This window comes from Cygnus olor, chromosome 20, assembly GCF_009769625.2.
Source record: "Cygnus olor isolate bCygOlo1 chromosome 20, bCygOlo1.pri.v2, whole genome shotgun sequence".
Taxonomy (NCBI): Eukaryota; Metazoa; Chordata; class Aves; order Anseriformes; family Anatidae; genus Cygnus; species Cygnus olor.
In genome coordinates this window covers 8,780,753-8,793,893 of record NC_049188.1, presented here as the reverse complement: position 1 = coordinate 8,793,893, position 13,141 = coordinate 8,780,753, and the positions used below count along the sequence as shown (strand labels likewise).

Below are 13,141 nucleotides of genomic sequence, written 5' to 3'. Positions count from 1 at the left end.
TAGAATTCAGAGAGCCAAAGGAGAGCAGAACAATCCCGTGTCCTCCTCTCGCAGCAGAGCCCAGCTGTCCTGCTAGTCGAACGGACAACATCGCACAGCTTGGCAGGCTGCACGCAACATCTCTGACATCTGCTTTTGTTCTAGCTCTGCTCTGAAAGCTCACATCAAGCATCATGCTTTCACAAAGCTGGTTACCAAGCACCTCACAAAACAATGGTTGGCTAAACAGGACCATGGGTGCAGGGAGGGGGGAAGAGTGGGAGGGCCACTGGGTGTTTCATAAGAGAGGTGCCATTTTGTTTTAAACCATCGCTATTGCTAAATATAAACTCTGAAAGGAACAGGGAACCAACTTCAAGCAGGCTCCAGGTGCCATCTTTGCAAAAATCCCACTCAAAATGCACTCAGTTTTCTTTACACTCCTCCCTGGGCCAGGAGGATTCATTCTCATAATTTTTTTAACCCTCTTCAAACAATACCTCCCCACCCTCTCTGCCTCCTCCTCCACATGGAGCTGCAGGTAATGGTCCGTGTGTTACCTCTTTGCAATAACTCAGTTTATTTCAACACTTCAGGGAAACCTTTAAGATATCTCCTCTTGGACTCCAACTGCACCTCTACCTTTAAAAATAGCTTTGTGAAACTACTTCAAACCCTCTCGTACCAGACATCAAATATAAAACCAGCCGATTTAGTAGACATGCTGCTTGCCAAACCAGGAAGAGTCGCTGAAATTCAAGGCATGTAAGATCCTTGAACACCAACTGTCTTTTCCTCACCCTTTTCCAATGATTTTTTTTTTTTAATTGCAGGAGGCACCACCAAGGGCTAACACAGAAGAAATTGAGAAACATTCTGCTGACTCGGTCGAGAAACATTTGCTTGCCTCTACTGATGACCAGAAGGAGCCTGTGGTTAGGCTGGAATGTGATTTGTTAGAAATATCTGTACAATTTACAAATCAAACGAGACAAGAGTTGGTCATCGAGATCAACTCAACATAAATCTATATTTTAGCAATAGTAATTTAGGGGAGTTTGGAAATCCCTATCTACACAACTGTAAAGTCTTTGAGAAGGCAACCTCGAACTCTTGAACTCAAAGGCCTTCAGAGAATTTTCAGTTTCCTGATTGAAGTCACCCAAGTTCGAACAGACACTGCTAATCCTTAGAAACAAGTTACTTTAAATGCTGTGTTATGACATGTCTAGAAAACATAATCTTTTATTTATAAATCACATTTGGAAACTCATCACTGCAAGTTGAAGTTAAAATCCTTACAAACATGTTGATTTGCATTATAGTTATAGCACAGAAGTCTTTACCATAAGGAAAAACGACTGAATATCCAATTAAAAGTGAATCACATTTCACGTTATTAATCATTCTGTGCATCTAGACTGTGAACAAAACCATAGCTGCAAGCAAACTCCTTATCAAGTGTTCTTCTCTCACGTGCCCCTTCACAGAACAGCCATCCTGCCCAAGTGATACGAGCACAAGAACGACGTCTAATTTTAACCTTTTTTATTTGGGGAAAGATATAACTTTAGGCTGCTTCTAATTTAGAAATATTTCACAAAGAAAAGTGATACATCTGCCAGCAAGAAAAACACTACTCTGAACTCATTGCTGAACTTAATGTACTAAAAATCTGTTTTCCTCCTCCATGGATACAGAGCTTTTCATACCAGGTTCAAGACTCAGCCCTTTCACAGGGGGGAAAACATGTCATTCTATATTTGATTAAGATAAATTAGAAAAACAAAAGCTTGCTTCTCATGGGAAACATCCTGCAAGCGTTGCTCCGGGCTGCGACTCATCTCATACTTATCTACAAAGTCATTACACCTCTGTAGAAAGTAACACCAAGTTACAGCATCTTTTCATCTCTGGGAGCAGTGGACAACTACCCACCAAGAAAACTGATCTGCAATTACGAGAGAAAGACTGGACCTAGAGGCAGCTAGAAAATACGTCAATCTAGCCTGTCTGTCTGTGTTACAAGATTAAAGTGCCTCGTGATTTTATATATTGACTGGTACGCAGCACAGGATGTAAAAAGGGCCTCAGAACGAAGAAGGATCCCATAACTAGAGCATCCTCAAGTGACATAGCCATCCATCAGGCGGTCAGGGCTAGCTTTAGCACACCGCCGTGGCATTTCAGACAACGTATTCATTTTACAGTCATGTGTCTGTTCGCAAGTTTCCATTCCCACTTCAGTCGAGCCTTGCCCCAGTGCAGAGCTGATGGAAATTCCAAACGATGAGCCACAAGCTCCAAATACAAGTGAAGAAGAACCACCAGGGGAGCAGGCACGTGGTACCACTGAATGCATAACAGGGCCATGTTGCTGCTTTGAGGAGTAACATGAAAAGCAGACGCTTCATAAGGCTATGGTCATACTACTTTCTATAGGAGCCATCAAACAGACTGACGTCAGGAAGAGGCACAGTTGGAAGAATGCAAGTTCATACTCTGGTGCTGACGGAAGACAAAAATAATCTGTCAGCGTTTTCTCCTCGCCATTCCCTAGCCACCCACTTGTTATTACTGAAGAATAAATCACAGAATCTATTCAAATTGACACTAGGAGTGACGATTGGCTTTAACGTCTCCAATTAGAGATCGCCTTGCACTGTTATCATTTTTTCCAGCCTGGCTCAAGGAAGCAGAGACAAGAAAAGCACAAAGTTCAGGCCAAGCATTAAAACACAACAAAAAAAACAGCAGCGACTCCAAGAGAGTGAGTGAGAGGAAAGCAGAACGTGACCTCCCAGCAGAGTTATCAGATGGGATCAGTGACAAGGAAATCAAGAGCAAATAATGAAAATAAGGTGTCAGCACCCGAAAGGTAAAGTCCATCAGCCTTTGAAAGGAAAAGCACGGCGCACAATCACCTCACTAACCCCTTGGTGCAAGTTCAGCTCGCTACCACTGGCCCAGATGCTCAACGCAACTTAAATGTTAGTATGACATCAGTAGTGTGCAGACTTCTGAAAAGCCACAGTAAGGTAGCTAATCCTGCACAGATGGAGGAGCTTCACGTTAGCTGTTTATTACCACAGTTCCAGCTTTAGATAAACTGTCCAGATCCTGACGCGCACCGCTTCCAGCGGCGCTGGGGGCCATATAAGGAACTCGCAGCCCCACCGCTTCGGGTTCTGACTCACGCGGCCCGGCAGCTCACAGTGGGGCAGTGCAGGAGGTTATTGCTTCCAGCTGCTCCACCAGCCCCTGCCACCCTCACAGCAGGGCAGGGGCTGCTCCTGAGTCACCAAGAAAATGCCGTTTTTCATCTCAGACATTTTAAACACGAGGAAGCCACCGGGAGACTTAAGAAACTCCCAGGTTGCTCAACTAATCTGGCAGCGGCGTCCTGGTTAATGTGTTGGGCTCTTCCAGTTCATCAGCGCGTTATTAATGTAAATGCTGCAGTTTGAGCAGAACAGAGCCCGTGTGAACTGTAAGCAGGAGCTCCCATCAAGGGACGGTCAGCAAAAGTGATTTTTAAGTTGTGTTGATTCAAGTACTCCAGGATGTTTCAGTTCATTGTAAAAAGCTTAGGACAGCTGGAGGAAGTTGGTTTAAAGAGATGGAGGAAACAAATGAAAGAGTAAGAGTCACATGCGATCCTCACACCAACAGGCTCCACTTCAGCTTTACAACTAATTTCTGTCTTCTGCACCCACCATGTATTTTGCTTTCAATTGCCTTAACTCAATAGCAGTAATCTGATCACAGATTTTAGACAAAACCATTTTTTATTTCATTTGCTATAGGCTTGCAGGTTGACATGTGAATCGAAGAACAGCACGGACTGGAAATGAACACCTCACTTAGCAAAAATAATTCAGCACTGGGAAGGGGAGCGCTGCTGTGCCCGACAAACCTGGCTGGGGCAGCTCAGCTCTTGTTTCTCCCTTTTTCCTTTACACACAGACCCCATAATTTTATGAATTATTCATAGTCATTTTGAACGATCCACAAGAAAAAAGCAAAATTTCTCCTGAAGTTGACAATCACTAAGAAAATACTCCTGTATTACAGTAGCAAATAAATGGGGAGGGGGGGGGGAATTAAAGTATGTTCTGTAGATTTTGAAATTACATTTACTTCACAAAACTGAGTAAGCCCTGTTTTGTGAGTTTTCCTTTTTAGAACCGCTTTTGCGATTTTATCATTAGTCTCCTTACAAGCTTAGCTTCTGGAACTGGATAGCTAAAAAAAATCAAGTTTAATTTTAAAAAGCTTTCGGTAGTCCTGGCAAGAAAGAAAGGTGGTGTATTTGTTTTTGTTTGTTTGTTTGTTTTTAAAAAAAGATCAACACCAACAACAGGTTGGTTTTTTTTTTTTTTTTTTTTTTTTTAATGAGCTCATTATTGCACGAGCTGTCTGGATTTTAAATGCTCAGTTTCTAACCCAAACTCAGTTCGGACAGGGCCAAAACGCGAGTCATTTCAGCTGCAAACTACCGTGCTTTTGGGAGGCCAGAATGTGACCTCTCGCCAAAGCCAAAGCCTGGAACCAATTCAGGACAAAAGCAAGACATTGAACCCTCAAGCCCAGATAAACCCAAACTGGCTCTCTAAAGCCAGCCCTGTCAATGAAGACACTGTCTTTGCAATTCCCTTCTTTTTAAGGGCAGTTTTCTGTTCTTTTTCACGGCCTGAAATCATTGCCATGCTCTTTCACTCTGCTACAGGACACCCCAGGAGGAATTCAGTGACAAACCCACACATTGCAGTGCTGAAAAAATCCAAACTCTTCTGACCTCCGCGCAGAAAGCATTCCTATTGTACCTCACATTTCCTGTTTGTGCTAGTCTGCAATCCAGCTACCAACGAAAGCCTCCCCAGCAGTTGCTCCACTTGGCTCTACCAGCAAGCAAGCAGAGATCCACATTTAAAAAACAAAAACACAAACAACTGCAGACAGCCAAAACCCGCTCTGCACTTTTGACCTGTAAGGAATTTGCTTCCATTCATCCCCCTGCACTGCAGATTTTAACAGACCATATCCAGAAAGGAAATTTATCAGCCAGTTTTCACACGAGGCAGTTTGATAGGCATTAATTCTAAGCTGATTTTCTGCGCCTCGGTCGCATCTTTTGCGATCCGTTTGGGGAACCGAAAGCAGATCACGCGGAGCGCTGCGCGAAGATGGCACGAGCAGCGCGGCTCCAGCCGAGCGCTCCACCTAGTGTCTCTGCTGCCAGCTCATTCATGTCGCTCTGCAGCAGCGGATGGACCTCTCCAAGATGTACAAACAAGAAATTCCTGACAAGTTACCCGCAGTCATCTTCTTCTGGCAATTAGGTGATTCGTGCCATTTGTATTTTAACGTAGGAGCAGTATAAAAGAAAACATAAGGCTAAAAAAAACCAACTGTGTGCTGCTAAAACCAGTATCTGGAGTCATTAATCATAAGTTTTATTTCCTACAGAACCACATCGTGATTACTATTTTTAAAGTGGTGTTTTTAAAGAATTGTGAAAAACCTTTAATGGACTTCGGGAAAAAAAGCCAGCAGACTTGTTTTGAAAGTGTCAGAATAAAAAGGATTCTTGGAAGAGTGGCCTGCTTCCACATTTCTGTGCTGAAGACCTGCTCTGTGCCAGCCCTTAGCTCACTGCCAATTTGCAGACAGAGGATTGTTTCCCAAAAAGCCAAGTCAAATTTTACATTTACTGCTTGCGACATCCAAGGGGGCAGAATTAAACTAGGAGCCGATGCAGCAGATAATGTTAGATCCTTTGTAATATATATAAGAAGTTCTTGAATCACAGAAATAGCAATAAAAAGCCTATGATCAAACTAACAAAATTGACCTTTCCCTCCTAGACCACGATGTTTTCAGCAAGAATGTTCTGCCAATGAACATTCTGGTGACCCACAAAATCCAAATCAGATGTGAACGGATATAAAGCAGGGGCAGTAATGTGCCCCCAAAGGGAGACTGCTTTAGATTGTAAACTCCACTTTAAACAAAACTTCTAGTTCCAACTACTGTCTTCTCAGTAACCCCAAGATCTCTCCTGGAACTTGAATCCATCTCACTCCACGTGGTGGCTGGCATGAGATGCTCTGAAGAATCCAGACAAATGACAGTTTTCAACCCTGGAAAAACAGCTACCCAGGCCAGAGTCATTCCTATTCTGCATCTATTGCATAACTACTTCTGTGAGCGATTTGCCCAGCTAACAGGCTGCGCTTATGAGCAGCTTGATATGAAATAGTTGTATGCACTATGTGGAGGGCTATATTTAAGAAAGATGCACCTGTGTCACAGCTGAAGCAGTTCAGGCACTGTATGAACAGGTGCCTACATGCCATCAATTCCTGCCCGTTGGCCCTTGATGGCAGAGACAATACTGCAAGCATCAACAAGAGCTCAGCGGCACATGGGTGGGCCCGGGAGCATTGTTCTCTAAGCATGTAATTGCATTCCCAGCAATCTCACTGTACATACACATTTAAAACGAGCAATTAATTATGAACAATTTTAAAATACTTACTGAGGCTATTCTCTGCTGCCTGCAAATCCAGGCACTAAAGCAGAAGAGGATTTTTTTTGTTGTTTTTTTAAACTTTTAATTTCTTTGAATCACTAAAAGAATAAGTTTTACCATAATCAAGAAATGCAATTAAAGTACATGGAACATGGAAAGTAGATATACATTAATGTAAAATTCAATATAGAGAGTTCACCACCTAATATTTCTACTATATTCTATTATATTTCTACTTTTAGAGGAAGGTGCTGCACAATTAAAATAGCAAATTATTTAAAACTCCTCCTTTTGAAAGCCAGAGCTCCTAATTGCTTTGTTTCCAGATGGATTAAATACAGAGTACTACTCCGAACCAATTTACCCTTAGAAGTTACACCAACTGTCTTAAGTTAGCAATCCCCGTTCCCTTTCACACAACATGCAGCCCTAAAATCAGTAGATATTAAAGCCTGTATTACTCCATTGATAGTACGTTCCATATACATACTGCTGGCGTAGCTGTATTGACAAGAAAATTAACAGTTCTGCTACTTAAAATGGCAACACGCTGTCAGGGCAATAATCTTGTGTTCTTACACTCCCACTGCCATCTAGTGGCACAAAGCCCCATATGTTCCACCAAGTTATGAACTGTTCAGTGTTCAGGCCCGTTTAGTGCCGAGGAAGTGTATTTGTTCTGAATTTACAGTCCATGCTAGTCACTAGATCTTGCACGGGAGAAAAAATAAAAAATGCATCTTTGCTTCTCTTACTACGCTCACTGTCTTTATGGAATTCCCTCAACGTAATAGAAAAATGCTCATCTCTATTACATATTTAAAGCAAACAAACAAGTATTTCTCCTGTATTGATACACATTAGATGTTAATGGTATAATTTTATTACATTTTACTCTATAAGCACCTTCTAATTGAGTGCAGTCTGTTTTTCCCCCCAAAATTGTGAAACCTTACCTCTTACATTCCAAAAAAATAACTTCACTACATCTGCAATAAATACCTCTGCTAATAATATTTAACGAAGTTGCTTTTTCTAGGTGATACTCCTCATTGGAATCTATAAAAGGCTGCTCACTTACACCTCCTACAGACACAATGAAAATTATATTGACTATTAAGCCAGAGAAGTAATATTTTGTCTACGTGACTTAAATGTCAGGCTAGGTCATGACCTAAATGTACTAAGTTCACACACCCCACAGTAAAAGTTCAGTGATATGCTATGAAGTTTAATTTGTTTTCTATTAAAGTAACTTAGAACTATTTAAAAAAATAAATTTAAAACTAGAGTAAAAGAAAGGTCAATTCATTCCACCTTCTTTCAGAAAAGAAGCAGTGCTGTCTTATAAAGACTTCTTTATAGGATAGTATCATCTTGGATACAAAGATGATTTGTCCAGGATACAAAATGACAGCACTTGCTATTCTGCACCAGATCAACTTACAACAACGAAATAACCCACTTTCAAATGCAGTTTACAAATAGTGGAAAACATTTCTTATTTACTAGATTTCTGTCAACACGTGTAAAAATTAAGAATAGAACTGTACAGTAAGCTCTCCAAACTGCTTCAAAGGCTGTCTAGATAACATGACATCTTTGGTTTGAAGAAATCAGAATATCAACCAGTGAGACACAACTTAAGAAAACAAACAAGCAAAAAAATATACAAGACAAAAATCTATCATTTAAAAGTCTTTCTTACTTGCTGGTTTAAATCATGATCTACTGATTTTCACAGCAAACCTGGAATTACTTTCTTTCTCTTCCTTTCTCTTGCCTGATCCTTCCTGCTTAATTTTCACTCCCACCCTAGGCTGGTGGAGCACCCAGACTGAGCTGAATTCGTGAACTTTACTCCACCTCAGGCCACCACATCAGGCTGGGTTGCCTCTCCAGTGAGGTGGGCACCTTGGTTCAGGACTGATTTTGATTGATTCTCCATCTGCAGAGCCCATGTGTTTTGCTGTCCCTAAGCTACTATCATCACCTCTGCCAGTCAGAATGATTCGTACACTGTCAAGTCACCGCTGTGTAAGCACTGTCCAGCATTGCATGCAAAATGTTTAGACTGCGTTCATCGACTCTACTGAGTTTAAGTTTTCAATCATTTAGGTTGACAGCAATATTTTTGCCTAAAAGGCTGCGTATGCAGAAACTTGTTTCTGTTTAACGATAGTTTTCTTTCCCCCGTACCTTCTGCCTCCAGAATCTTTAGGAGAGAAGCTATGCTAACAGACCAACACGATGGCAAACGATGCCTACACAGATGTCACTAGACCTAACAGGCATTGCTTTGCTGCGTGGAAAAACACGAGTTTCTCGTTTCCTGTAGTGCTTTCCGTGTTAATGATTAAAGCAGTTCAGAAAGTAAACATCTGTAATTGTCCTAAATACAAGATGACATTTGTTGCATAAACTGGTTTTAATTATTTTGTGGCCATGAATCCTTTTCTTAAATCCAGGACAGTGGTTTCATAAACAAGGAACTAATCCAATGGCCAAAAGCAAAACACGCCCAAACATTTCCCTAACTTTCCTAGCTAAGTTGAGATAAACAACATCATACAAATTTTCAGAACAACAGAGACTATTTTATCTTTGCAGCCAAACATTTTTCTTGCTATTATTTTCAAAGCAAAATTAATACAGACTGAACTACAAAACAGTTGCCCATTTCAGCAGTTACAGCTAGAAGAATGATCATTTTAAGCTACTAAGAGTATGCAGAAAATTTTAAAATGGAAACATTTGAGCTGCACACACTAGAAAATGTTTTCTTTAAATTAGTAAGTTAGAGCATAGGGCATTGCAGATTTTGACTCATTGTTTCAAAGTGAAGGATAACAGCAGACTAATATCTAGAGTTCAACATGAACATATAGCGTAAGCTATACAATACAGAGTAACAACAACACTGAACAGAGTTTTGCAGCATTACACTAAGTATTTCTTTTCCTTCAGAAGTACTTAACATTTAGGACCTAGGGAAGATTCTTTATTCACAGATCTTAAAAATATGCAACAATTAAAATAAATGAGTCGGAAAGAACACGAAATAAAAATATCCTTACCAAATAGAGCAGAAAGGTGTGAAGACCTGTTCCAAGTCCAACAGAGGACAGAATGCCTAATCCTACCCAATAGGCACACCAGAAGAACTTTTTCTCCATATAGCGCACATACTGAAAGAGAAAAGTCATGAAACAAACAAACATGGTGATGTCTCTTAGAGGAGAAAGTTAAAGCTACAGACAACTATCCGCATTAGTTTGTATTACAACAACGGAAACAGAATCCTAGATTCTTCTGTTTGCAACTTACTACAATTATAGCACAGGCATATGTACAGAGAACAACGCATTTTCGAATGAAAAGCCCACACGCCTTATAATCAGCTAGTTTCCAAGGAGATAGATGAAAATTCAGGTTCAATAACAAGGACTTGAAAATCCAGAATAGTTCACACAGGTAAGCAGTAAGCACAGACAGTGTCTACTGGAGGCCAAGCAGCAAGCAGACAGATCAGGGAATTTCCTCAACTGATAAATAAAGGAACAGGGTTAGCTGCTGAATGTTAGTTGTTGAATGCTTTATCCTGGCCCCCAGAGTGATCATGTTTGTTACTTCTAAGGAAAGACTGAAACTTTCATTGCACGTTGCAAAGGATGTGAAAAGGTCACAACAAATTCTGGATGTAAGAGTGCTACAGCCAGGTACACTGCAGGAACAGGAGGTTGTATCTCACTCTCGCTGCCACGAGAGCAATAGCGTAAACGGGTGAGCGAGGCCTTCAACGTGTCTATGCCACAGCCCCAAGAAGGGAAGAAGGGGTGCCCTTTAATACCATGCATGGATCAACAGCATCTAGGTGAAGTTTACCAGTCTTAACCAGGCTCCAGCCTACCAGAGCACAAAAAAAGTCCTAAAAACAGCTACTGAAACTGCAAGTATACTCAGCTATTTTGAATGTGGTTTTGGAAGAAAGTGGCTTATATATTCAATTACATGTTGATGGTACACAGAGATGGGTAGAGGGTTTAGCGGGACATGGATGTTAGGCAAGAAGCTCTGCAGGAAGGGGGATGGACAGACAGCTGCTGGAGCAAACAACTGCGACAACACAGAAGAGAGCTCCAAGCACCGCTGGACACTGCAGGCACGCTCCCCTTGCCCATCCCAGAGGTACGAGCTTCTTCCCAGCAGGCTCAAGGAAACCTCTGGAGGCACTGCTCTGCCAAGCCTTGCTGCACCACAGCCCCAGCCAGCTCAGGGGGCATGTGCCTCAACACCAGTTTGTAAGAGCCATCTAGTGGCAAATGTTGAGTGCATCAAGCTCTGGCCTCGACGCTGACAAAGCCACCAACCAGGGCAGTTTGTAAATGAAGCAGGTATTTGCCCATCAGGAACAGGAATGGACTGCTGATCTACCATCTGCCAACCTGCCCGGTGTGTACCTGCTTAGGTTTCAAGCATGGGACTGAGCAAGCAAGGATGCAGTGAAGTGAAGAAATTCATTAAGTGACCTGTCCTGGGAAGCCAGGACTCCTGTTCCAGACCTGCGTGTCCCTCAAGCAGTGACAGAGCACAGCAGCATAGATGTAAACAAGTTCCCTGAGATGGGGAACCTGGTGATTTTCAGAGTGGTAAGGTGATTCAGCTGCACAAGGAAATGCTCTGCTGGGTTAAAATGGGCTGCCCTCAGAGAAAACCTGAAACTCAAGGACAAATGGAGAGGGGAAAGGTGTAGAGAACACCATCACCTTATGCTTAGAGAAAACACCTACACTTCAAGTGATGTAAAAGCATGAGTCTTCATGTAACCCAAGACAACTAAGTTTTTATAACAGCCATTGTAAGACAATGGGAGTATAAAAAGCATCATGGAACCAGATTTGAGCCACGAAACCATTTTATGCCTACACGTATGCCTGAGCTGGTCAGGATACCCTTCCATAGCAATAGAAGCAGTTCTTGGAAACCAATCAAGTTCTGTCATGACTCAGTTTAACATTTTCTCAAGAGTTCACACTACTATTTAAAGCTTGTTAAAAACAGATGTGAAAGAATGCTGCAGCATCAGAGGTGTGCTTATTTAGGAACAGATGAGAAGTAGAACACCTACGTATGCAACAAAATAGATGAAATGATACAGCTGATCTTCCCCCATCCTTAAAATGCAACTCATCCACACATGACACAAGGGGAGTCATGACATGATAAACAGATAACCTTAGCAAGTAGGGATTCAAAAGACATGGTATAATCTCTTTAAGACCCTATTCAATTCCCAGGATGTCTATTTTAGCACAGGGACAGAAAGTATTAGCCCCAGGAAAGTAACCTGAAAGCCTCATACCTGTTGATGTCTTCCTTCAACATAATATGTAGCTGTAAGCACTGCAAGCATCAGTAAAAAAGCCACCAGGATACTTCGTCGATGCCACAATCTTAAAAGACAAATGGTGATTAGTGTTTTTCATAATTTAGCATGCATTTCAAAGTAACTTAGTTATTTATCACTGTAGAGTGGGTCTGCGTGGATGTAGTCAGTAGGCAAAATGACAGCTGAAAAGTTCACTGTTATAAAAATGTAAACCTCCCAAGAACTAGCTGGGAAGCCTCTATTCTTTACAGAAAAATCTCTAGTTCACTGTCAAGTGAGAACAAAGTTCATACGTGCTTTTTTTTTTTTTTTTTTTTAAAAAAAAGGCAAGTAAAAGGAAGTAACTCGCTGAAAGCAAGCAATCTAAAAGCTAACAGTCAGCTTATGCAGCCAAGAGAGTTTCAAATACAGGACCACCAAAAACATTCACGGTTAAGCCAAGTGCAAAGCAGGCACCGGCCCTGCGCAGGGGACGATCTGTGCGTGGGTAACAGAAGTGCTGATTTCAAACTGTGCTGGTGGGTAGAGCCACAGTGACAGCAAAATGAGCAAACCTCAACATTATTTTGGTTCTCTTAATCTGCTGAAGTTAGTACCTCTTGTTACAGCTCAAAGTTTAACGCATACATTATTGCTAATCATGAAGCATTAGGAAGCTACTATGGGTAAAGGGAAAAAAGCACTTTTATGGTATCCAGTACTTTTGCACCTGCCTAATTCTGTAAGGTTGCAATAATGCTGCTTGACACATACGTGGCCACACACAGTTGATTAAAGAATATATTTATTATTTTCTGGGAAACACTATTACACTGTCATCTAATGCTATAAAGAAAAGGAAGTGCTAGCATCACTTAAAAATCACTGGCATGAAATAGTGAACTATAAACGTAATTTATCTATTTAAATAGGCAGAAGGAAAGATTGAAATACGGGAAGTGTAATACAGCAAAACAGTAGCAAATGTTTCATATTAAGCAGGCTGAAAAAAGTTACTTTAATCTTCCTGTAATTGTAAAAACGTTTGTGCTGCTTGTATCAGTACGAGAATTGGATTTCCAAGCGACTGTCATTTAAATTCCAGTTTACTCAAGTGGAACACAGTAAACCAGTGTCAATCTGAGGTCATCTTCATAGTTTAGAATCTAGCTGTTGTTATTTTCTGTAAAGACATTGTTATTTTACACACCATAGCTGTTGTTGTGTAGTTCTATGTTGTACAGTGGCACACAACATAG

At 41.2% G+C, this 13,141-nt stretch overlaps 1 protein-coding gene across 2 annotated transcripts in view; it reads right to left on the bottom strand.

The window, feature by feature from the left end:
• The window catches only part of VMP1 (vacuole membrane protein 1), a 65,421-nt gene that overhangs the window by 41,256 nt on the left and 11,024 nt on the right, over window positions 1–13,141 (bottom strand). For both annotated transcript variants that reach the window (XM_040532321.1, XM_040532322.1), the window contains 2 exons: window positions 11,877–11,967; window positions 9,592–9,702 (listed from right to left, as the gene is read on the bottom strand). In XM_040532321.1, the coding sequence (XP_040388255.1) occupies window positions 9,592–9,702; window positions 11,877–11,967 (202 nt within the window). The remainder of the gene's footprint in view (window positions 1–9,591; window positions 9,703–11,876; window positions 11,968–13,141) is intronic.